The sequence below is a fragment of the Colletotrichum paranaense genome (assembly GCF_030867605.1).
Source record: "Colletotrichum paranaense strain IMI 384185 chromosome Unknown Scaffold_5.1, whole genome shotgun sequence".
NCBI classification, from domain to species: Eukaryota; Fungi; Ascomycota; class Sordariomycetes; order Glomerellales; family Glomerellaceae; genus Colletotrichum; species Colletotrichum paranaense.
In genome coordinates, this window is record NW_026848963.1 from 1,527,736 (window position 1) to 1,552,443 (window position 24,708).

The 24,708-nt window shown below is 51.1% G+C and overlaps 10 protein-coding genes across 10 annotated transcripts; 7 read left to right on the top strand and 3 right to left on the bottom strand.

Annotated features, from left to right (window-relative positions):
- Positions 1-101: 101 nt before the first annotated feature.
- Positions 102-1,361, bottom strand: CPAR01_06864 (altered inheritance 24; the record flags this gene model as incomplete). The annotated part of the gene is made up of 3 exons (XM_060491135.1): positions 102-947; positions 1,004-1,122; positions 1,187-1,361. The coding sequence occupies 3 exons, from the start codon at positions 1,359-1,361 to the stop codon at positions 102-104; spliced, it is 1,140 nt and encodes a 379-aa protein (XP_060350009.1).
- Positions 1,362-1,951: 590 nt separating this feature from the next.
- On the top strand, positions 1,952-4,183 carry CPAR01_06865 (kinesin motor domain-containing protein; the record flags this gene model as incomplete). Its single annotated transcript, XM_060491136.1, has 2 exons — positions 1,952-2,162; positions 2,226-4,183. The coding sequence occupies 2 exons, from the start codon at positions 1,952-1,954 to the stop codon at positions 4,181-4,183; spliced, it is 2,169 nt and encodes a 722-aa protein (XP_060350010.1).
- A 418-nt stretch (positions 4,184-4,601) lies between these two features.
- On the bottom strand, positions 4,602-6,399 carry CPAR01_06866 (cytochrome P450 monooxygenase; the record flags this gene model as incomplete). Its single annotated transcript, XM_060491137.1, has 2 exons — positions 4,602-5,315; positions 5,380-6,399. The coding sequence occupies 2 exons, from the start codon at positions 6,397-6,399 to the stop codon at positions 4,602-4,604; spliced, it is 1,734 nt and encodes a 577-aa protein (XP_060350011.1).
- A 1,031-nt stretch (positions 6,400-7,430) lies between these two features.
- On the top strand, positions 7,431-8,790 carry CPAR01_06867 (3-isopropylmalate dehydrogenase; the record flags this gene model as incomplete). Its single annotated transcript, XM_060491138.1, has 5 exons — positions 7,431-7,669; positions 7,733-8,221; positions 8,290-8,441; positions 8,514-8,661; positions 8,715-8,790. 5 exons carry the CDS (start codon positions 7,431-7,433, stop codon positions 8,788-8,790), a joined length of 1,104 nt encoding a protein of 367 aa, XP_060350012.1.
- A 459-nt stretch (positions 8,791-9,249) lies between these two features.
- On the top strand, positions 9,250-11,512 carry CPAR01_06868 (fungal specific transcription factor; the record flags this gene model as incomplete). Its single annotated transcript, XM_060491139.1, has 3 exons — positions 9,250-9,792; positions 9,854-9,905; positions 10,116-11,512. 3 exons carry the CDS (start codon positions 9,250-9,252, stop codon positions 11,510-11,512), a joined length of 1,992 nt encoding a protein of 663 aa, XP_060350013.1.
- A 400-nt stretch (positions 11,513-11,912) lies between these two features.
- On the top strand, positions 11,913-12,499 carry CPAR01_06869 (UcrQ family protein; the record flags this gene model as incomplete). Its single annotated transcript, XM_060491140.1, has 4 exons — positions 11,913-11,971; positions 12,084-12,109; positions 12,200-12,377; positions 12,433-12,499. 4 exons carry the CDS (start codon positions 11,913-11,915, stop codon positions 12,497-12,499), a joined length of 330 nt encoding a protein of 109 aa, XP_060350014.1.
- Positions 12,500-13,563: 1,064 nt separating this feature from the next.
- Positions 13,564-14,792, top strand: CPAR01_06870 (uncharacterized protein; the record flags this gene model as incomplete). The annotated part of the gene is made up of 3 exons (XM_060491141.1): positions 13,564-13,835; positions 13,907-14,242; positions 14,327-14,792. 3 exons carry the CDS (start codon positions 13,564-13,566, stop codon positions 14,790-14,792), a joined length of 1,074 nt encoding a protein of 357 aa, XP_060350015.1.
- A 1,709-nt stretch (positions 14,793-16,501) lies between these two features.
- On the top strand, positions 16,502-18,703 carry CPAR01_06871 (efflux pump; the record flags this gene model as incomplete). Its single annotated transcript, XM_060491142.1, has 9 exons — positions 16,502-16,849; positions 16,903-17,031; positions 17,089-17,263; positions 17,326-17,349; positions 17,400-17,426; positions 17,492-17,536; positions 17,606-18,109; positions 18,154-18,338; positions 18,392-18,703. The coding sequence occupies 9 exons, from the start codon at positions 16,502-16,504 to the stop codon at positions 18,701-18,703; spliced, it is 1,749 nt and encodes a 582-aa protein (XP_060350016.1).
- A 789-nt stretch (positions 18,704-19,492) lies between these two features.
- CPAR01_06872 (uncharacterized protein) lies at positions 19,493-20,202 on the bottom strand (the record flags this gene model as incomplete). The annotated part of the gene is made up of 2 exons (XM_060491143.1): positions 19,493-19,645; positions 20,146-20,202. 2 exons carry the CDS (start codon positions 20,200-20,202, stop codon positions 19,493-19,495), a joined length of 210 nt encoding a protein of 69 aa, XP_060350017.1.
- Positions 20,203-21,833: 1,631 nt separating this feature from the next.
- Positions 21,834-23,309, top strand: CPAR01_06873 (uncharacterized protein; the record flags this gene model as incomplete). Its single annotated transcript, XM_060491144.1, has 1 exon — positions 21,834-23,309. The coding sequence occupies one exon, from the start codon at positions 21,834-21,836 to the stop codon at positions 23,307-23,309; it is 1,476 nt and encodes a 491-aa protein (XP_060350018.1).
- Positions 23,310-24,708: the final 1,399 nt, after the last annotated feature.

Here is a 24,708-nt window from a genome sequence, read left to right on the forward strand (position 1 = left end):
GTTACATTTGTCAGCCTTGTGGCTGTCTGATCAAATTGCCATGGCAATTCTGCTTCGCGGCACAGGGGTGCCTGTATTTGATTCCGATTTTGGTTCCGCCTCTATCGCACAAACTCTTTGAGATCCTTCGCGTCCTCGAAGCTGACTTTTCCATCACGCGATACGCTGGCGACATGGATGGCTGATGGTGGCTGCTCGACCGATACGGGCTTTGCCTCGATCTTTGGCTTAGTGGTCAATTCAACAGCGTCTGGGACTACGCCAGCCGGCGCATCTGCAATCTCGTTGACCTCCTTATTGGTGAGAGCATCAGCAACTCTGACGCCTCTGCTGGACATGAGAAGGGTTGTCGGGCCGCGGAACTGGAGGAACAGGCGGTCGCCCCAAATCGTGCGTCTGAGCGACGTCCTCAAAGTGAACAACCACCGAGCAACATTCTTGTATGTACTGGTATCGCGCATCGCTTTCATGAAATTTGTCTCGGGGAAGAAGCGAGTGATGTTGGGAATTTGGAGACGGAGGATGTTCGACTTTAGGCGCATCGGCAAAGGAGGGTTGCGAGAGACGGCGTATGCGACGACGTGCGAGGGGTGAGCGACAAACTCTTCGCCTTCTGCGAGGGTAACTTCGTACACCTGACCGGGGGAGGACAGAGCAGCGAGGCCTCTGCCAGTGAGGTGAGTGCTTCCCCAGTGGGCAAGCGAAAGGCCACGGCTTATACGCGGCGATACGGAGAGTGTGTGGCCCGTCCAGGCAAGAAGCGCATTGCGCTGGGAGATCATGTAGTCGGTGGTACCATCGAGGTGAAGGACGGAAAAGGTCGTTGTGGGAGACTTTGTAGAAATCAGAGCCGTGAGGGGCGTTGAAGATGAAATGCGTTGGTACAGGAAAGGAACGCCGAGGAAGGCTCGTGTGAAGGGCGAAAGAATGGAAAGTGTCGATTGGGCCTGTAATTTCTTGATTAGATGTTGATCAGAGGGGCAGAGTGTGAACCGATGCTCACATTTTCAGCCTTGCCTGCAACTCCTACCAATGTTCCCCTTCTGGTGTAAAGCTGCTGCGACGGCGACAGAGAGACGGAAAGGAGGGAGTATGGTGATCCGAGGACCTCGAACCGAGCATCTGTTGTCATTCAGTCAGTATTCTTCCTGTACCAACTTCCATGCCACTGAACCATTGACCATACCGGCGGCATCCCGCGACGCTCCTCGAGCTCCAAAGACATCCCCGCCAACCTTGGGCGCTTCAGTCGTCGGCGCAGCGCTAATCTGGATGCCTCTACATTGCCTGCAGACGTAAGAAGGCAATTGACCAGCTCGCGCACCTTGCGCCGTCCTCAGCAAGGGCAATTGGGCGCGCATGGCGGACATCTGGGAGGCTGATGACGTCGGTCGTTCGGATCGTGACTTGGAAGCTCCAGCAGCTGTCGCCCTCTGCGGTGCTCCATCAGGAATTTGGAAGGCTGTCGACCTTGCGCTGAGCTGACGGCAAAATCCCGGAGCTTCATCCCGGGTCAATACCGTCCCGTGCCGAAGGGTACGTATCTGTAGGTCCTGGGGAATACCTACGTAGTGGCACGTGAGGTGGGGAGTACGTATCTGAATGTTCCTGCCAATGTCGAAGCTCGAAGGTTTTAATGGGGCTGGAGATTCGTTTCATTCGCTTAGAGGAGATTAGTGCAATCACCCCAGCAACAGCCCATGTCGATACCCCTGTTGACAAGGCCTCAGTGCAAACCTTCCATATTCCTTGCACAACATTGAATAAGTCACGAACACGGTTCAAACACCACAAAAGTCTTCTTGTCGAACCAACCTCGACACGTCGCGTCGACTCCAAACTCCGACATCACACCCCCGAGTATCGGCTTCGACATCTTCTCATTCCTGCTGGCTTGGGCTGCTGCCACCCTCACCTTCACCATCGAGTCGAAAGTCGGTCTGGCCTCACCATGTCGGTTCGTGTGGTCGCGCGTATCCGTCCCCTCCTCGAAAAGGAGCTGGATAAGGACGTCATTGTCCGCGCGGACAGCACTGAGCCGGGCAAGCCAGCCACGCTGGTCAAGATCCCGAGTCCGAAGAACGAGAGCGAGGAGTTCTCCTTCGCCTTCACCAGCGTCTACGACCAATCGACGACACAGGACGCACTCTTCACAGCAGAGGGTACGGATACCTTTACGCTAGATACGAATCATCGAGAGACATCGGTCATACTAACTTGAGCAGTGGCACCACACATTAAGGCACTCTTCCAAGGCCTCGATGTCACCATCTTTGCCTATGGAGTCACCGGAACAGGCAAGACGCACACAATGAGAGGTGGACTGAAGCTGGCAGATCGCGGTGTCATCCCGCGGCTATTGAGCGGTGTGTATCGGCGCGGAAAGAAGATCGCCAAGGACACCGGCGGCCAGACCACCGTCGACGTTGTCTTATCATACTACGAGATATACAACGACAAGGTTTTTGACCTATTCGAACCTCCCGAGAAACGTCAGCCCTCTGGCCTTCCCCTCCGCGAAAAAGATGGCAAGACGATGGTAGTGGGTCTGTCCGAACGCGCCTGCGAGGATCTTCAGGACTTTTCCCGACTCTATATCGAGGCGAATAACAACCGCGTCACGGCATCAACGAAACTCAACGCCCACAGCAGTCGAAGCCATGCCATCATGAGAATCAAGGTGACCCAAACGACGGGAGACCAGGTCCGCGAAAGCGTGGCCTCGGCCATTGACTTGGCTGGCTCAGAAGACAACCGCCGTACCGACAATGGAAAGGAGAGACTAGTAGAGTCTGCTGCCATCAACAAAAGTCTTTTCGTCCTGTCCCAGTGCATCGACGCCATCTCACGAGGGGACAAACGGATTCCTTACCGCGAGTCAAAGATGACGCGCATCCTCAGTCTAGGCCAGAACAACGGCATCACGGTCATGATCCTGAACCTGGCCCCAATCCGGAGCTACCATCTGGACACTCTGAGCAGCTTGAATGTCAGCTCGAGAGCCAAGCGCATCGAGGTCCGCGAAATTGAGAATGAAGTCGTCTTCAAGCAAGTCCCGCGTACGAACTCGGGAAGTTCTACATCCACCCTACGACAACCCCTCCGCCCCTTATCCAATGCCCACAACATTCACAGTGGCACTATTGCAGCCAAGGCAACCGAAAAAGCTGCCGATCCGACGCGACCGGTCAAGCTTTTTAATGTGTACACCGACCGTAGCAAGTCTGCTGTCCCCGTCCGACCGACTGCCAACATGACGCAGACCCGGAAGCCCCTCGTCGAACGCGAATTGCCAGCCAAGGCTAGCAAACTTGCACGGCCGTCGCAGTCCTCCCTGATTGCTCAACCAACCCAGCCAGCTCAACCAGCCGAACAAAAGCTTTCCATCTCCGCAGAGCAGTTGGAGGCCATCGTCGAGAAAAAGGTCAGCGAGATCCTCGCATCTAGGGAGAACAAAACGGCAGAGCCTGCACCTGCACCTGCTCACCCCGATATCAACGATGCCGTGCGGCGACGATTGGAAGCACTGGAGCGCCGGATTGCGAATGAGGAGCGGGAACGCGACGATGGTCGCTCAGAGGGCCTACGCTTCTTGCTGGCTGCTAGACAGGCCAAGGAGACTGGTAATGATGTTGTGGCGCTTCAGATGTACGAGGAGGCCCTTCCTTTCTTCCCAGGCCAGGCCAAGCTATTGGGCAAGATTGAGAAGTTGAGGGTCAAGCTTGGAAACATGCTTCCCACCGAGTCTCTGCCAGTGTCATCCTCTCCTCGGAACGGACACGAGAAGAAGCGTAGAAGAATCGCTGCCGAAGACAGTGACGAGGAGTACCAACAAGACAGAGGAGACGAAGACATGAGTTTTGTGGACGTTGCCGCGAAGACGAAGAGCCGAAAGGCAAAGCCCGCCAAGCCTCCCAAAATGGTCCTTCCCGACCCGGCCGGGCCAGCCTCTCCCCGAACCCAGAACTTGTTGAGCATCGTCAACTCGCGAGACCTTGCCCAGATCAAGGGCTTGCACGGATTCGGTTCGAAGAAGGCCCAGGACCTCGTTGATTACTTGGAACACTTGGCGGATGAGGAAGACGCCGAGATTGAGACCTTGGCGCAGCTGAAGACCATTCCTGGAATGGGTGGTCGGACCGTCGAGCGTGCTTACGACGGCCTTGTTGGACTAGCCATTTGAAGGCTGAAGCGAGTGATATCCTACCTAGCATGGCGCATCGGGCGGCTATAGGTGCATTGGGCATGGTGTTTCTGGAGTTCAGCATACAGGCCGCGGTGGCCTTGAGAAACAGGTTTGTTACAGAATGTTGCATATTGTGGCGAGAATCCTTCAGGTCAAAGCATACTAGATAAGCAATTCGTTCTCGTCAAGTCACTGTGCCATGCCTTTCATTGTGTGACGCCTTTCAATCTACTGGTTCTGTCTATGCATACACGTTGCAGTGTATGTCTTTCGTCACTATTCAAGGCGGCTGAGAGGCCGGGATCGCCTCCCTCATATGCGTGACATACTGTACACGTACGTCCTTAGGTAAAGGGTCTTCGGCTCTCTACCATGCGAAAGTCTAGGCTACCTCGCGATGGCCTTGAAAAAGACCTTACAATGTGATCTTCGATAGCTTGACGTAGCATTGCCGAGGCTTGACCGTCAAACCGTCGTAGCCTCTATAGTCGGACAACTCAGGAGGACACGACAAAAAGTCAAAGTTCCAGATCAGCAACGCGGTCAACATGCGGAGCTCCAGATACGCCAGTCTCCGCCCGAAGCATGCTCTAGGCCCGAGCCCAAAGGCCATCTGCGGCCCCGCCGTGGCATCATACAATGTCTTCTCGGGGTCCTTATCTGATTTGACCAGCCATCGCTCGGGTTTGAAGTCCTCCACAGGATAAGGCGATGACTCCCAGCTTCGAACCCGACTCGAAGCGTCGAGCGCTGTCTTGGACCGTAGAGTATCGGGAATTTCGAAGGCGGGTTTGAGGATGCTCTTGCCAACTGTCACCATCATCACGTTTGTGCCCTTGGGAATATGATGGCCGAGGATCGTCGTATCCTGCATCGCTTCACGGTCCGTGACCGAAGTCGTCCCAGCGAAGCGGAGGATTTCTTCGATGGTTGCATCGAGGTAGGGGATGATAGTCTTTATAATTTCTTCGTGGGTCGGGTTCCGTCTCTGTTCTACCGCGACGGGCAAGCACTGGCGGAGGGCTTCGCGCAGTCGTCGTTGGGCGTCTGGGTTGTCTGTGAGGTATTTGATGCCCCAGCCAAAGGTTGTAGCTGTCGTTTCATGCCCGGCTAGCAAGAAGCCAAACGCCTGGGCATCGTGATTAGTATGCTGGACCTCCTACATTGAATCGTGTGTCGATGCGGTGACTTACTTCGCTCTGCATACCAATAGACTTGTAGACAGGGGCCCTGCCTTCCTTCTCGGCTACCCGCTTCTCCCTATAAACCATGTGGTCAAGCGCCGAGCACGCAGATTCATTGGCCTCGAGTCTCTTCACGGCCGTCTCAAGTTCGTGATTGATAGATTCATCTCTAATTCTCTTGGCGGTCTTGATCCGAGGGGTCTGGTGGATGTACCAAGATCGAAGCCATGGCACAACCGCTTTTCTCGTTTCCTCGACCGTTTCGGCTAGTTGCAGCATTTCCCTAATGACTTCGCTTTGTTCACTCTCCGGAAAGACTACCGGTAAGCCGGCCATGGCTGGGCGTTCCATGCGGTCGAGGGCCGAGATCAGCTGCAGTCGACCCGGCAGCGTCATGTGTTGAAAGTTGCTGCTGTACGAGAATGCCAGGACGGCATCAAATGCTCCGAAATAAATGTCGTTGAAAGCTTCAAAGGGGTGGCCGTCGGCAAGGCGGGCCTTGTTCTCCCAAAGCTCAACCACCTGCTGAACGCTCTCATAGATGGGCTTAGCCACAACACCGTGCAGGAAAGCAGGAGTCATCAGGTCCTGTAGCCATTTCCGCTGCCTCTTGAACATGGGGTCGTCGCTCTTCATCATCATGTGAAACTGGGGCATTAGTGGCTGAGAGATGTACCGCAAGAAATCGGTTCGGTCGAATTCCTTGTACCGTCTCATGGATATGTCCTCTGCTTCGCGGAAGTCTGTGACGATAACCGTAGGGGGAGAAAGGGGCCTCATAAATAGCTGGATGATGGGCGATTGGAGGTTCTCGGCTTGGGCTGCGACCCATCTGAACATTGAGATGCCTTGTTTCTGGCTATCGAGGAAAGAGTCAATGTCTCCCATGATGTTCTTGGCCGCATGTTTGTTGTGAGGTATTCCTGGGATGGGTTTGGATAGAAGAGAGCGGTGCAAGAGATAAATTAGTGTCATTGCGAAAATGGCAACGACAACACAGTATTGCAGGCAAGAGTTGAGAGAAGACATCTTGGGCTTCGGCTCTTCAATGGTCAAGCTTGTAACTTTGGAGTTGGTTCAAGTCAGTCGCTACACTTCTTCGGGGTGGCAGATGCGCACCACGTTAAGTAGATACTGATGTAGTATGGGAATGAAAAGAATCTTTTCAGATGTCAAAAGGCAGCTGCCAAAAATCGCGGCAACTCTCCGAACTCTTTGTCCACTACCACTGTCCAAGCGGAACAACCACGGACACTTCATCGGTTCCGCTGCCGATGGAAAGCCACACGGTTGACTCAACTACAGGGTAGGTGTCTCAAATAATCCAGATTGTCTAGTGTCATCTACTTGCTCAAATGGTACTTAGATGAGGTAAGTAAGTATGCTATGGTAGGGCTTAGTCCGACTCCGATACCGAGTCCGAACTACGATACAGGCCTCCCAGTTGGCATACAGGTACCCATTATGAATCTATGTGCCCATTCGGCTCTCGAGGAGTCGCATAAAAAACAATCTATTGCGATTGCTGCTCAGAACGTGCACTCGTTCCATGTGACAACTGCCGTACTAGCCAGCAGTTCTTACACGTCGGAAATGTAGATCGAGCCAAGGGTTGGTGGGCACGCATATGTCTAAGCCTGTATTGACATTGATTTGACCACCAACGTTGCGAAGCCTTAACTTTTGACTGTAAACAAAGCTACAAATGATTGAGAAGTTAGGGAATAGGTTTCCGGGTTAAAGATGAAATTCCGAGATGAACCAAAGTGACGCATTGAACTATTTCGAAGACAATTAGATAGAGGAAGAAGAACTTCTCCAAGTCGGCTATTTGCGGCAACTTAGTCCCTCCGCATCGGGTACGTCATCCCCGGATATCTTACCCCGAGACCGGTGCTTACGCGGAGAACGACACCCACCAACCTCCGTCTACCACAAGGCCTCATTTCCGTCGGCCGGCTTTCAAGCAGAAACATCACGCTGAAGTTGCTCGTTGATTAAGTACTTAGAATAACTTATTACATTGCTTCCGAGCGACCTTCTTTTGACGCTTCAACAAAATGGCTTCTCGCAAGATCCTTGTTTTACCAGGCGACGGTGTTGGCCCCGAGATCATCGCCGAGGCTGTCAAGGTCCTCGAGGTGATCCAAAAGTCCTCTGGTGTTAAATTTGAGATCCGCTCGGAGTTGATGGGCGGATGCAGTATTGACAAGCACGGCGTAGCCCTGACCCAAGAAGTCCTGGACGTGGCCAAGGCAAGCGATGCGGTCTTGTTCGGTTCAGTCGGTGGGCCTAAGTGGTAAGTCAGACGGTCAACACTACTTTTCCAAGCGGCAATGACTGAGAATTCAATTACCCTCAGGGGTGCTGGCAAAGTGCGACCTGAACAGGGCGTCCTAGCCTTACGCCACGGACTGAACGCCTTTGCGAATCTGCGCCCATGCAAGTTTGCGAGCAAGTCTCTTGTCGACCGAGGCCCTATCCGACCCGAGCTCACAGAAGGAACCGACTTTATCCTTGTGCGAGAAAACTGCGGAGGTGCTTATTTCGGAGACAAGACTGAAGAGGAGGATTTTGCATCGGACGCCTGGGCGTACTCTCGGGCAGAAGTTGAGCGGGTTGCAAAGGTCGCTGCTGACTTGGCTATGGAGACGGAGCCGCCTCAGCAAGTCATCTCGTGTGACAAGGCCAATGTCCTTGCTGTTAGTCGACTTTGGCGTCGAGCCGTGACGGAATTTTTCGCGAGGGAGTATCCGCAGATCAAACTTTCTCACCAGCTTGCTGATAGCGCTGCCATGCTTATGGTCAAAGATCCTCGCTCATTCAACGGAGTGGTGCTCATGGATAACACGTGAGTATTGTCGCCCCAACAAGATTTCTGGTTCGAGTTAGCTCACTTAGTCGTTACGTGATTCACAGGTTCGGCGACATCTTGTCAGATGTGAGCAGCGTGGTCCCGGGATCGCTAGGCCTGCTCCCATCAGCGTCGATCTCAAGCACTACCCCTGGCTCGGGAGGAATCGGTCTCTACGAGCCTATCCACGGAAGCGCGCCCGATATTGCTGGCAAGGGTAATAATAGAGCCTTGTCCCAGTCACACCAGAGAGGTCAAACGATCAAAGGCTGATACTTTTCGTGTGCAGGGATCGCCAACCCAGTTGCCACTATTCTTGCAGCGGCAATGATGCTCAGGTACTCATTTGGAATGGTTGATGAGGCAAAGGCCATTGATAAAGCAGTCGGAAAGGTCTTGGACTCCAGGGATATTGGAGGACACGAGATACGGACCCCGTAAGTTTCACTCGCTGCTCATTGTTTTGCGCACGTCTGACTGGTTTCTTCAGTGACCTGGGCGGGAGTGCAACAACAGTTGAAGTCGGCAATGCAATTTGTAGACAACTTGAGAGCTTGTTGAAGTAAATTTTCACATGCAGTTATAACGCCACAATGCGTTGACTCTTGATAAGGAGGCACGATGGAGAAAGAGAATGAGGCACGCCCCAAGTCGATGTTGACGCGGCAGTCAATCATCCATGAAAACTAGCGATGCAAGTAGTGCAATGGTCCGGGAACTGACATGGGACATTTCTAAACATCAAGCGAACGAGCTCATAAAGATACCGATAGCTAAAATAGATCCACTACCATTTCTCAAAAGCCATTGTCTGAATACACGCACTCCCTTTGTCATTAGGCTCCACACAGACCTCTTGATCCAAGCCCGACCCCGAAGCATAGTCCGACCCCGAGCCCGACCCCGCGCCCGAACATGATCCCGTCACGATAGCTCAAGTCCATCAATCGACCTGACAACTCCGATTCTTTGCCTTCTGTCTAGATCTATCTCTCGATTCATTATACCCAGAAAGGTCTGACGCAATGGACGCCCGTCACCATGAAGAGACTAGGGTACGACGTCGAAGGGCCCTTGCCTGTATCGAGTGCCGGAAACGAAAGCTGCGGTGTGACCACAATCGCCCTTGTAGCAAATGTCAACGGGCGAAGAATCGGACATGTGTCTATCCTGCCAATGCTCCTCTTGCCAGTCCGGAAAACCATATCAACTACCGACAGGGTAGTCTGTCAAACATCCAACAGCGCCAGTCCGACCCGGAACATGGAATGTTAGCCCAAACACCACAGCCCGCGGACCGAGACCGGGTCTTCACCAGCAGCACCGATGGAACATGGCACTCGTCTTCATTCGGAAGCGTCTTGCTCAGTCAGATCTCGACTCCGGGGACTGTTTTCCCTCTCGCGATGACTGGAACTTCTACGCGCCGACCAGCACCAGAGCCACTCTATCCAGCCGAGAAGTCACCTACTATCTGCTCACTCACCGAGCTTACATCTTTACCGACTATAATGATTGTTAAATCACGATATATTTCACCAAGTCACTGGCTGTACTCAGTGATGCTAGTAAGTCATAGCAGTTTGTCGCGTTGACATGCAAGGCACCGTCCACTCACCGGCTTTACAGATGTTGCCTGCGCTGAAGTGGCTGGACAAGGAAATGGTCAAGCAGGAAGAGTGTTGGCAAGGCCTCATACACTGCAAAAGTCTGGGAGAATCCCTCAGAACACGGAGAATACTCGCAAACTCTCCCGGGCAATATGGCTCCTACATACTCGATCACGCCGTGTCAGCCGCGTTACTTCAGAATTACCTACGGAGCTTTGAGCAGATCTATCGGATTAATCATGTGCCGACGCTGTAGAGAGAACTCGAGACATTTCTACAAGATCGCGCTTCGGTCAACCACGAATGCATCGTTAGACTTCAGCTTTGCTTTGCACTTGGAGCTCTAACATACGATGATCTGTTCTCTCTTCGACCGTACGCTCTTCAATGGATATACGAGACCCAATCTTGGCTTACCAACGCTGAGAAATCACAGCCAAGTATCTCGGGCATTCAGATCATGTGTCTCTTGCAGCTGGCTCAACAGACGACAGAGTCACTCTATGGGGACCGGATCTCAGCTCTCTCAGGCAACCTTCTTCGGTCTGCGATATGCATCGGGTTGCACCGAGATCCGATTGGGCTGCCGCGGATGTTACCTTTTCAGATCGAGATTCGACGCCGTCTCTGGACTACTGTGTTAGAGCTGGTTCTGGAAGCAAGCATAGAGTCTGGCCAGCCCGTTCTCATCTCATCCGAGGACTTTGACTGTAGCTTACCCTCAAATCTGAACGACGACCAGCTGCACTGCGAGTCTACAGTCCGTCCCATTCCGAAGAACCCCAGTCTTCACACCGACAGCTCTCTGCAAATTGCTCTCGGTCAGTCCCTGACGTTGAGACTGACAATCGCTAAATTGTGGAACAAGGTCAAGCAGGAGGCGAACTACGCCACAGTCCTACAGCTTGGTCTGCAGCTTACTGCCACCCGCCAGATTTTGACAACTACGCTCAAGAACTTGGGCAAGAATACCTCGCTATTGACTTGTCATATGTGCGAGATGGTACTTATGCGATACGTCTTTGCGCTGCATTTGCCTTACATGCTTCTACCTGATTCTGTCTTTTCCCACTCACGACGCGAGTGCATAGATGCTGCGCTGCATCTTACATACAGGACTATGCCAGTATCCGACACGAACGAATCACTCTCGGAGCTTCTGCAGCAAGCAAATGACGAAGACTACTGTCCCGAATTTGGCCGATTGATAGTTTGCGGCTCGGGATCCTTGCGGTCGGCACAGCATATTGCTATCAGTGTGATCGCGGCAGATCTCAACACCATGATATCAGAAAGAGGCAAAATAGCGACAGGGTCGGCTCTACGTGTCGTGGAAGAGCGTTGGCTACTGAAGGCTGGTGTTGCATGGGCTAGACGGAGAATCGAGGCAGGGCAAGAGAATGTGAAAGATTATGTGTTCTTTGCAATAGTGCTTGCTGCAACAGAAGCTGTCTTGAAAGGCAAACCCGTCGAGGATGAGATGACAGAGCGATGTAAGGAGGCAATCGCGGACGCGAAGACGTTGCTATCGGATATGACTGGGGGAACAACCTTTGAGCCCGCTAGCGCTGTTCAAAATGCAGAGTGTGATAATTATTTGGAGGATATCGGAGCTTTCTGGGCAAGCGACTTACCGTCCCTTGACTGGGGTGGATTCATGCCAATGCCACACAGCTAAGGCTATTGGAGATTGTTTATTAGGTAGTAGAACGGTGTTGAAGTTAAGTAATGTTATGTTCAATTGGTGACGTTCCAAGTCATCCGGCCGTTCTATCGTCGTGGGAGGTCAAGGGCATAGTGATGAATGATTCAGAAACTCTATTCGTTATTCGAGGCCTCGGAGGTTATGTCACACTTATTTTCAACCATCTTTGAAGAAAAGGGCACGGAATTCTTAGGCCGAGTCCGAACCGTGAGTCCGAACCGTGAGTCCGAAGACTGCTCCCCAGCGCTGTTGCACATAAAGGTAGGGGGGACGGGTTCGACAATAGCGAATCTCGTCAAGTTTGACACTATCTCGAAGCACCAGCTACTGCAGGATATCATGACTCTCCGGTTCTAACTCTGCTCTCTGCACAATGAAGTCAACTCAGTCCCTGCGAAACGGCCCACATGTCCCAATTGGACAATATGGTGTGTGAGTGAAACCCCTTTTAGCCTCTCAAAAGTGCCAACGGCTCTTTGATATGCTATGGACCAATATGGAAGAGATTTATCATAATCACGTTAGCTAAATAATTTTCAATCAGATACAAAGGATGGTGGGGAAACATCGGTATGCGTTCTCGGTTTACAACTCATCGTTCATACCCAACCAAGTAAGGTACGCAGGGGTTCGTGATGATTGATCAACAATGTGTCTCAGGTGGCGAGAAGCAAAGAGGTATTATCACGTACGGAATCGCAACAAACCGTCTAAATCCTATGGCCCAGGCTGGTCATAATGCTGTCTTCAATATATGGCGACGCTTCGCGAGCCAGGTCTGGTATTTTGGGCCATCTCTGGCTGCGGCCTGGTACGTGATGTACTGGGCGGATAAGAGGTATGCCTATATGCGTGAACTAAACCCCGCTGATCCCTCTTTTATGCTAATCGAGGACTGTTGGCAGGAACAAGTTTCTCAATTCAAAGGTGGGCAGAGAAACATATGGGAGAGATGAGTAGCGACGGGTTCATTCACGATCATTATGCTGTACTCACCCGACCAGTCACTTTACTTGTTTTATTTATGTAGTACACTTCCCTCTGCACGGCTACTCAACTTCTGTAGTAGCACTCGCTCGAATTCTCGCTTTAACCGTAGCTAATCAAACCCATGCTTAATGGGAATTAAGCCGGGCCTCGAAGTATAACTCTCATGTCAACGATGATCGACGGGATCCTACCTGTTTGCTATAGTTTTCAAGACAGCAACAGCACCACTATCACGGCTTCAAAATAGTTCCGATAAGTTTGAGCGGACGATTTCACCTTCGAATTATGTAACTCTTAATGGATACCTGACCGCCATTCTGATTGCTTCAAACACCGACTTGGAACTCGAGCTGATCTTTACAGCCTAATGTGGGCCAGCTGAGCAGATGGCCCTCGCCTTACCTACCAAGCCGATGAAAATCTACAGCATCCTTATCAGCGATCTTCGGAGCCAAGGGAGTGTGCGCCGTACTAGTGAGGGTCACTTGTAATCCGGTCCGACTATTCTCAATCACCGAAAACCAGACGCTAGTGGATCTCTTCCGAGCAGCGACGCCGGAGCAAACCCCGAGATCCACACAACGGACCCCCGTGAGCCATCGGCACTGCAGTCGGTAGATGTGTACAGCCTTATCATAGATTATCATGATTAAACTAATCATGATAGGGATTTCTTCAATATCGAGCCACAATCTTCCATCGTTGTAAACTTGGCAAGTGGCCCAAGTGGCCCATCTCTGGGCTATCTTGATGCCATTCACCGAGCGGGTGATGTACGATAGTGGGATAATGAGCTCACTTTCAGGGTCCTCAACTTGCTTATCATGAATATCATTAATCAAGACCGATTGATTGTATTACGTATGAAGGCATCAATAAGGCCATGATGATGCAGGGCAGCTCGAGTTGAAGGCAGGTTGAGTTGTCATATAAGTCGACGAGGATAATGGACTACGCCGCATTTTTCTGTTCACCCAGACTACACCATTGTCAACCCAACTGGTCGACTCTAACTTCGGAAGAGACCCAACATAATGAAGTTTTCCCGCTATATCTTGGCACTCTCGGCCCTTGGCTCGGCGATTGCTGCTCCGACTTCAAATAGCAGCACCGTGGATCGATCAAACTTGACAATCGCGTTAATCCGTACGCCTCCGCCGAACTGGCCGCTGCCTCTCACGAACTACGACTACACCGACATCACTTTCAACATCAGCGAATGTGTAGATGTCGGAATCGAGTTGATCAAAGAGGCCAAGGCTAGCGGTTCCGATGTCGTCGTCTTTCCAGAGCTTTGGTTCCCCGGGTAAGTCCCAACTCAGCCTAAGGCTCAACCATCTAAACATCGAATGCAAGTATCTGAACCATCTCGAATAGATTCCCCAAGGGTTCGGACAGCCACTACAACTTCACGCGCGATTACCTTCCGTCGTACATTGAGAATGCCATCGTGATTGGCGATGCGCAGTGGAACCGCCTGATTGCCGCGATCCAGGCAGTGGGCATCTACGCCAACCTTAACTTTGCAGAAGTTGACGGCGACTACATGTACATGTCTCAGGCATTGATAGACCCTCAAGGAAATATCATGCACCACCGCCGTAAGCTTCGGCCGTCAGGCGCAGAACGATACTTCTTCAGTGACGGTGTGGCCGAGGATCTCAAAGTCTTAGAGACTGACTACGGCCGATGGGGAATGCTGGAGTGCGGAGAGTACGTCTACAAAGCCCACCTGACCCGACTGACTGCGCCTTGCTCCTACGAGTGCCGGAGCTGACCATACCACTTTCAATCTAGGCATATGTACCCCAGTATGACGTTTAACATGTACGTCCAGCGAGAAAATGTTCACTTCGCGCCTTTCCCCTATCTGGCCGGCGTCGGAGACGAGACTTCGCTTTGGTGGGAGAACGAATGGGTCAATACCGGCACCCTGAGCGTCTACTCTGTTCTCAGCGGTGCCTACTCCTTTGTCGCAGCTATCGGCGCGACTTTCGTGATAGACCCGTTCGGATCTCGCGTTGCTCACGTCAATGCCAACGCAAGCTTCGAGGAGTTCCCGATGCTGCACTACAACCTCAACACTAGCGGCTTCAACAGCTCTCAGACGTATGACATTAATGGGCAGGCTTCATGGGGGACGTTGAGCCAAATTGCGGATAGCTTTCCGGGGTATGTGCCAAAGGTGGAGGGGGAGTTCGTCAAACAAGAGAACGTCTCGATTGATTACTTGATGACGGGGGAGCTTGTCATCCCGTCTTAGAGGTAGATAAGGTAGAGTCATCTGATTCTAAATTTGGCTTCCCGAACAGTGGACTGCGGGTAGAAGTGGCACCGTCTCTCAGAATATCATCCCACGGTATGCCGTTCATCAATTCCGCGGTGATTACTCCTCAACTTGGTTGTGGTTCGAGGCCCCCTTCATTCCGGCTATTGTTGCTGTGCAGACATCAAACCCATCTCCAGAAGTTCTAATTATGGGAAGACAACGATGAGATACTGATGATAACCTAGTATAGCTCAAAGGAATAAACCATCAAGGTGTTCATCAGTGGATCACATTGAAGGTGTGGCTGTATGAGGCCTGGATTACTCCTGATGATCGGCCATGATCGTCCTACGTCGGGAACGCTCCAGGGTAAAGATTCATGCTTAATCGTATGCTGCCAAGATCTAATACATCTCAAACATGTCAACTGGGGGCTAGCTCTTTTGTTGGTTGGTTGTACCGATTTGGCAAAGGGTCGCGTGCTATCTGAGAGCGCGGTTGGCTGTGCGGCTGGTGCAGCTATTTTAAGGACAGGACCCATACGCGACGTTGCGAACTCGCACACCCTACAATCAAGAGGGGGAAACTTCGCTGATGGCTTTGCACAATAGATCAAAACCACTAAGCCGACCAGTTCCACCTTGAGTGATCCCCTCGGCGAGCAAAAATTCCTAGTATTCACCGAGCGTCGAGCGTAATTCGAACCCAAGAGCAGCAAATTCTGCAGTGGTTTCAGGTACATGGTGGTGTAGGAAGCTTGGAGGTCTTGGCTAATATCGAGCAATTGTATCAAACCATGTTCGGCAGTTCGACACTCCCTGTTCTCCAGCACTTTTAAAAACCGCTCAACCTTTTCTACAACCATCCAGGCTATCAGGTGAACAAATTTGCTGTTGAGTGCAGTTCAAGATTCGCAACGATGCTTGCCAACTTAAGTTGACTTGATTGGCTGGAAACTGGAGGCATGTTTCTCTGTATCCTCATCATGCACTGCTTGGGCCCCAGGACGCATCTAAAGTGTTAGTCATCTCCCGGGGACACTCAAATTAGTTGCGAGCTGCCCGGCCACCGGGCTACTCCGTCTCTCAGGTCTCTCCGGATCCGTGACCCATTGTAATGCTCCAAAAGAACCTCCGGCTTGTGGGGGTCTGTTCGGCCGACTCAAGGTTGCAGCACTAATAAGAGAGAAGGGAGTAGAATGAAGCTTGATGTTGAGCCTGGGCCACTTCTAAGCCTGCGTGCTCCGCGGCAGCGACTGATTCGCTGGCTAAAGACAATAAGCTTTCTCCTAAACACAGATGAAAATGTCAAGCAGCATCACCCATGCGTCTCATGAGTCGTGAGTGTCTATGCTCGACTTGTCTGCGACAAAAAAGCCGCCCCCTACAGCGCAGTCCAAAGCCTTGTGTGCTTACTTTCGAGGGATCTTTTCCATGAAATGAACTTTATTCGGTCGGGGATTCCCCGTGTTTACTACGACTGGCCAGCCTGTAAGCCTTGAAGGAAGCTTCTTAAATGGAGCTTTTTCGGAACTGATAATCATTCCCGTCGGATATTACGGTTGTTGCGTCCCATTCCGGGCGATGCAAATTGTGAAAAGCTTTCTTTGCCAAGTCCAAGTCCCAATTTTAGAGGGGATACAAAAAGTCCCATCGATTGAAGGCCCCTATTCCTGCCAATAATCATCCTCGAATAGCCACAAGATGGATCGGAACACAGAGCCCGAGTCTGCCCCCATATCCACACGAAGAAGAAGGAGCATTGTGACAACGACGGAGACACAGCTGCTATCAATAGACATCAGTCTCATGTCCACAGAGATGTTCCCGTCTGTCACCGAGAACGAGAAACATAGTCCAGGAACAACGATCACAGAAAAGGAGGCCGGTCCAAGCACGGAGAACGACCAAGAGAAGGGCAAAGGTCCGAACAATGATATACCAGTGACACCGATACCAAAGTACTTATCAGGTGACAAGCTTTGGATTGTCATCATATGTGTAATTGTTGTTGCCTGGTTGATGTTCCTTGACAGTTCTATCATTGTTCCCGTTAGAGCACCCCGAAAATAAGTGAAGCATGTTATTTGCTAATAGCATTGTAGGCTATTCCAGCGATAACTGACGAGTTTCATTCTTTGCAAGATATCGGTTGGTATGGCAGTGCCCATCACGTTTCTAATGCCGCTTTCCAGCCGCTCACAGGTAAAATCTACCGGTACTTCAGCTCAAAGGTGCGGCTTTCCCGGCTCTTAGTGAATATGTCTCCAAATCCAATCTAATCCATGCAGTGGTCTTTTTTCGACTTCCCAGTCTTGTTCGAGATTGGATCTCTTGTATGCGGGGCTACGCCTTCGTCCCTGATATTGATCATGGGCAGAGTCATCGCGGGGATAGGAAGTGCGGGCATGATGAGTGGTGGCCTGACGATCATCGCCGGATCAGTACCTCTAGAAAAAAGACCTGGTTAGATCAATCCTTGCGAGTTTTGTCTGACAAATGCTTGGCTAATTCAAGTTGTCTAATAGCTCTTATGGGACTGGTCATCGGACGTACGTATAGGCTATTGACCCTCAGAGCAGTAGCTAACGTCAAACTAAAGTTGCAAACTCTGGCAGCGTTTGCGGTCGTACGTGCAGAAAACCACCCTAGAAAGGAGAAAGTCTCGCCAAAAATACTAACGTTAACACATAGCTGTTCTTGGCGGAGTACTGACCGACTATGCCAATTGGCGTTGGAGTAAGATATGGAGTTCATCCGAGTTGAGACGACTCTAAGTATTACGGAGTACCTGCTAAACTCAAATAGCATTCTACATCAACCTCCCGATTGGCAGCGTCGTCCTTCTGTTTCTGGCATGGTGCGAGATTCCCGATCAGGTGCCGAAACCGAGTCCTATGGCGGTCATTGCGAAATTGCACACGTATCTAGATTTTACCGGCTTTTTGCTATTCGCTGGTGCTGCAGTGTCATTTCTCACGGCCCTCGAGCTTGGTGGGAACGAATATGCTTTCAACAGCCCCACGATAATAGAATTGTTCTGCGGCTCTGCTGTGGCTCTCGTAACATTCTTAGCCTGGAACTATCGTAAAAGAGATGACGGGCTCATCCCATCATCAATGGCCGGTAAGAGGCCCGTCTGGTCCGCAGCCGCTACAAACTTCACCTTTGTTGGCTCGGCGATGATTCAGATCTACCTGCTCCCGCTCTACTTCCAGGCAGTACAAGGCGCCACGCCGGTCCAGAGCGGGATCAACGTTTTGCCAAGCATCTTGTCACAGCTAGCTTTCGCCTACGGCGTAGGCGTGCTAGGTACGGAAGCCTATGGAATTATTCCATATATAATTTGAGTTTAGCTAACGTCCTTGTCACCCTTCAAGTCGGTAAGTTCGGGTATTATCTGCCGTGGGCTGTCGCAGGCACAGCGGCAACGATTATTGCTAGTGGCTTGTTCACATCGCTCACACCGACGACTTCGGTGGCCCAGTGGGTTGGTTATCAAATCATCACGGGTGGTGGACGAGGCATTGTTTTACAACCGGTGAGACCCGCTTGCCACATGCAGCGGTCACTGACCGCAAGCCCGACTAACAGAATGACTTTAAGCCAAGCAGTGCTATTCAGGCGAACTTACCTCCGGAACAGATTTCAGTAGGAATATCATTTATTACGTTTTCTCAGTTCATGGGTTCAGCTGTGGCCCTGGCAGTAAGTAACGCCATTTTTACAGGGGCACTGAAGCAAGACCTACCTAAATTCGCGCCGAATCTCGATACGTCGAAAATTCTTGAGGCCGGGGCAACCGGGTTCCGTAAAGTCGTGCCCGAGGAAAAACTGCCAGGAGTGTTTTTGGCATGTGTATCGAGTATCGACAAGGAGTTTATCCATCCCTCGGTCTGGCTATAGCATCATTCTGCTTCGCGTGGGGTATGGGGTGGAAAGACATTCGGCCAAAAAAGAATTAGGCAGTCAGCAGGTGAGGAAAAGAGAGAATGACTCGAGCCCGTGGATAACTGCCGAGAGCCCGAGGCTCAGGTTCATGGGCACTGACGTTTCTAAGATTGGACATTCTTATGGTGGCCCTTGCTAGTGTTGAGCGCCGTTATCAAGCTCTATCAAAAGTTCCTTGCTTAGAAAAGAGTGCAGAGGTCTTGAAAGTTGATCATACACGTTAGTAGTATCGAGATAATGACTACGGACTACTTACCTATACGAAAATACGTCGCTTGATTAATCGTTCCGACGGGGTCGAGGTGGTTCGATAGCGGCCCGCTTGCTCATCAAGAATCCTTGGGTTTAGAGTTGAGCCTAATGGATCACTCGCACTCGGAGCCGACGGGATGTTGCTGGTCCTGAGGAGAGAAAATGAGGCTTCAGTCGTCCCCCCCGTGGCGACTGAAAGAATCACAAGCTTCGCAATAGGGAACAATATTACGGCGTTCTCCGGTCCGATGTATCTAAGTTCACCTGAAGGAACCACCCGAATTATGACTGACGCGTCAATTAAAGACGAAAGGACGAAGCTTGCGAGACTAAAAGGGCTCGGGTTTCGCAGATGCTTCCGAATCATGCGACGAACAGCGATAGAGATTCAACATTTAGCGAGCGTGTGCCATGGCAGAAAAACAGGGCGTTTAATCAAGTGTCTGATTCCGTGTTGACTGGTCAAAGTGTCTAGGTAAAGCTAAGCTACACCTAGCCCACATCTTGCGAGGGTATAACATGATTGATTGCAGATCGCTCACGGTGCCACCGCCTTGCGCTACCGGAGCTCTGAACCTCGGGTTGTCCGGAGACGTCGCGCATGTACTCAAAGTAACGTGGCTGTTGCGAGCCTAGTCCATCATTCTATCCTATCTTGAAAGCAATCAGGTGCGAATACAGTATTTCGATGATACGCATGGCTACGGCTACCCAATGAGCTCATCTGGTATACGGATACGCTGGCGCACAGCATTCTGCCATAGCACGCATATCCATCGGGGATAGGAGGAACTACGAAATTCAAGCATAGCATGGTTTGTGCGATGCGGCCATATGTAACCCCGTTAAGAGGCCCCTTTAATAGTGGTTACCCTTGAAAAGGGACCCCTAACGACTCGTTCCTAGGCCTCATCGGTCGTACCCAAGTCCATACTTAGTTAGAAATGGTACCGCAAGGCAAGCTGAAACAAACCTGAGAGGTGTTCCGCGGGAGTAAAGGTAAAATTGGGCTGCCCAATGCGCTCGGGCCGTCTCGCTGGTCGACTTCAGTTAAGGACACAACATCGCTGGGCTTGACTCAAGGAGCAACGGCACGCCCGCAGCGTGAGATTGGAAGCACTGGACCGTGCTTCACAGGTTCACACTTCGCTGGCGAAAACGAGAGAGTCCAATGATAGAGTTCGCGCGATCTGCGAGTTCATCTTGTCGTCCCACAGCTTCTGATGCTGGCTTTTGCCGCTTTCGATATGCCCGAGACCAAATTCGCAATAAGTACTATTTCACAAGTCCGCAAGCGGAATCCACCATTATCAGTGTGTATACGGATACACACTGAACGCAACGCAACGCAACATTATGGCTGTTTCCCGATGGGAGAGAGCTTGATCATGGATTCGTACTCCGTACAGATAGACGCGAACCCCTCAAGGTTACCTCAGGCGCGTTTCCCTTTCCTAATGCCAAGGGGGGAACACTTGGTTGTTTCTTGAGCAATCTATTTTACTCTCGCCGCCAAGAGCCCCAGCCATGCTTCAACGTCACTTATTCTAGCCACAGCCTACAGACAAAGATTCACGTGCTGCAAGCGCCGATCAAGCGGCAGGAGAAGCCCGCTGCCCGCGCCCGCGGACACTAGCAGCCGTCGAGCACGTACGGCGGCTCGCCGGGCTCAAGGCTGGGCCCAGTCATGGGTAACCATCCCTGGAATTAATGGGAATATGACAGTCGGGTAAATAGAAACCCTATTTTACTTGCTCGCAACAGGACAGGGCCAACAATTTGGCGGGGCACACAGGCCAAAGGTGCCGACTCGAGCAGCTCAAACCCGCCAAGACTACCTACCGTACGAATAGTTGAGGCGTCCAAATAGGTCGGGCGTTTTGGACTCGCTGTCTTTTGTTGACCAAGTACGGAGTATGCTATGCACACACATGCAGTCTTCACCTCTTCCTATACCAAACCACTATCAATCTCTTGGCCAAGTCGATCCCCAAATAGGGACCCCACAGGAGGGGCTTTGGCCTTGGCGCTGGGTTGTTTTTAGAAGACGGGAAGCCATGAAGCTGTCACCAAACAACACCTGACTGATGATACACCGTGCCTTTGGCGAGATAGGTAACAAAACATGACATGATGGCGCGAGGAGCGTCGAAAGTTCGGTAATTACCAGGCAATCATAGGAAGCTTTTTCTGATCTGATTAGAACGCCTCACCGGGCCACACCACCTTTGTTACACACCACTGCGAGGTGGTGGACCCCAATTCCAAAGAGAGTTTGCATAGCATTCGCCGAGGTTGCAGAGCCCTGGGAACTCGTCAGAACTTTGAAGTCGAGCTAAGGGGAACGCGATCCCACTCAGCAGGTTAACCTGCACACCACCCACTTATCGAATGATTGGCACCTTTTCCAGAGTTGCGGTAAAGCCAATGTCTCTGCCAAGTCGAATTCGCAGTCTTGACAGCCATACTGGTACCAAAGTACTGAATCGACAATGTCATACGTGGGAAGTTTCCCTGAAACCTTAAAATAAGAAATCGACAATGCGCATGATGGTTAGTCCCCAAAGAGGGAGGGTAGGTTCAACCGAGACATCTCATCTAGATCTGACGTGTCCCCCGCGCCCCGCGCAAGACGCCAGAACCCTGACATGAGTCGAACGGCGCAGGTAACTTGGCGCGGCTAAGAGAATGTCTTGGCAAAATTGACTTATTTTGAGTAGTACGCAAGTCGCGGGAACGAAGTCATATAAACTTCGGCCGTTGTCACCTGGCGCTTCTGAGTTGAACTCGTCCCTTCGACCTTGTCGTGCATCTACATGAACGCTTTGCCAACATGCTGTTCTCTCAAAGAAGTGCCTGCGATCGCTGCCGTGCTCTCAAGAGCCGTTGCTCCAGAGAAACTGGAGCGGCCAAGTGCGAAAGATGTCAACGACTCCAGATCGACTGTTTCTATAGCCCTCCGCGGCGCATGGGAAGACCGGCAAAGAAGCGCTTGAACCCGGAACCTGCGCAGTCAACCCCTTCAACCACATTCCGACGATCCTCGACAATGTCGAGCAACACCACTGTTCAAACAATCACAAGCCCGCCCGAAGTGCTTCCATCCAACGTCCACGATGCGAGCGACTTCCAACAATATGGGATAGGAATTATACCGAGCCATCCGGAGGAAGATGGAACTTGGACTGGCAACTTCGAGGACCCTTTACTCGGACTCCTACAAAGCAATGACACGAAGCTGATGCCCACGGAGTGGATGGATACGGACACGCTAGGGTTCTTGGCTCATCAAGATGAAAGTCTTGTAGCACAACCTCACGACCTGCCACTTACACCCCCAACAACGATTGGCTCTTTACCTACCAACACAGAAGATAGCTGGATTCCAGGATGTGACCACCCATCCGAGTTCAGTCACGCCGAATCCTTTGCCGGCGATACTATGCCTTCATCACCAGAAGCAACTTCACGATCATCCGAGTCGGCAGCACAGCGGCTCATGGATCTTCAGTCTCTGCTGTTCTCACGGCACATCACCAGAGCACAGGACGCAGACGGGCTTACGACACTGATCAACACGACCGTGCACTCGACAGAAACTCTCATTGATGTCGTGGAAAGCTTGCCACTAGTGAGGCCGAGCGTGGAAGGACGACGATCTACTTCACCGCCATCCTGCTGGACCGGAGCACCCGACACTTCCGGCTTCGCCACACAAGTAGTACCACAGCTTCCGAAAGAGCCAGTACAACATCTACACCAACCACCAAACCTGACTCTCGTTATCTCTCTTTTTATGACAAATTATCTTCTTCTCCTGGATTCTTACGAAGAACTCCTCGGCGCTCTGAGGGGCCGTCTTCAATGTTCACGGCAGAGCCAGGGCCCGAGTCCCGGCAGTGACTTCAGCCTGGCACAACCATTTTTGGGCAGCAACACACCCAACGGAAACCTCAACAAATTTAACGTTGTGAGCTCTTTTGACTTGGACGTCAACTCGGTCGTATTCTTGTTGTCTCGAATGATGAAGAGACTACACAAATCTACGGAATGCCGCTTCAACTCCGTTTCCATGACACCACCTGCCGTTAGCCAGTCTCGAGGTCAGGGATTCTCGGCTTCAGCTACATCATACAACTTTGACTTCCAAGATGGGATAAGCCAGGATATAGACGGGTGCTCGGAAGCGTCAGGGGCCTTTTCTCCGATGGCTATGATGGGGGACTATGCACTGCGGGAAGTAAGCCAGAGGCACCAGGGCGTAATGGAGTCGCTCCGTGTGATTAGGTGGCTTGCGGACGAATTATGACAGAGCCTGCACGACAGATGTACACACTTTTGTGAAACTAAAGTTAAAGATACATCAATCAAATAAGCGAACAGCCACATGAGTCGTTCACGACTGCAAAGTTAGCTTCGTTGACTAACGAATTTCGATTCAAATCCACATTTGCTGAGCTCGGTCTCGGACTTTGTCTCCCCAGTGCCGCTCTCCCAGGGCTGATGATCATCCCATCATGTGTGATATTCTCGGGGAAAGCCGTTGTAGTATTGGTCCGAGGCTGCTTGCCCATTGGATATCAGATTTAGAAATTTCCCAAACATTTGGGATTTCATCCCATCATAGTCAAACTTCCACATTCGACTTCGGGCGACATCTCAAAATCAGCTCTGAAACGCTGTGGTCGGTATGGAATGTGGCCAGTGCTTCTAGAAAAGAAGCAGCATCTGGAGTGCTGGTTTTCAGGGTCCAGAAAGACTGGAATGACCCATCTGCAACAGCGTTTGCGACGCGGACGCCCGCTCGACATTTGGTGGCGACCTGACGAGGTCGCCATAGAACTTACTTAAGTCAAAGAGGATATCTGTTGAGAAAATGAGGATGTGAAACTATTTGTGGAATGAAGACTAGGCTTGGCATTTCAAGGCCAGCTTTCCAGAACCGGGCCTAGACTAGATTTGTTCTGCTTTCTAGCACTCTTTCATTAAACCTACATAGGCTGTGAGCTGAACTTTGACCCGTCTCATTAAACTATTTGTAAGAAGGTTTGGAACGTCGGGCGCGCTAGAGACATGATCTCTAAGCGTGGTTTGTGTATAATACGTACATTCTTCTCAATTGTATTCCATGTGATCACTGGTACTCTAGGAATACTATCGTCTCACTATTCCATTCAGCGAGGTTACTCTATGAGGTCATCAGAAAATGATTAGCAGCATAGTGTTGTTTTGTTCTTTATCTCTTCCTAAGTTTCGAGCCATGAGCTGCACTCGGACGTTACATATCAATTAAGAGTCACCTTAGATCTGAGGAGATGATGACCTTTGATGTTTTTTGAAAAGAGCTGACTCAACTTGTAGCCCGATCATCTGTAGCTTGCTGCCTGGTGCTAAATTATGGCCTTTTATTAATGCCCGCCAGGTAAATTGCACTGCTTGCTAAGTACTGCGAGCTCCGAATTCAGTGTGTGAGTCGGGAGAAACTTGTGTCCTCTACTGGGTCTGTCCAATCGGTCCACGACACTTGCGCAGTTCTAGACCAGAAACTCATCACTTTGTGTCGTAGAATACACATTCATTATCAATCATTGGTTTATAATTGATATAATAAGCACAAGAATACTAGAATTCTAGTATCGAAGTAGAAAAGTCGTCGCTGTAATGAAGGTCTGAGGTCTCCAAGTCCGAACCCCTACCAGCCATATGAA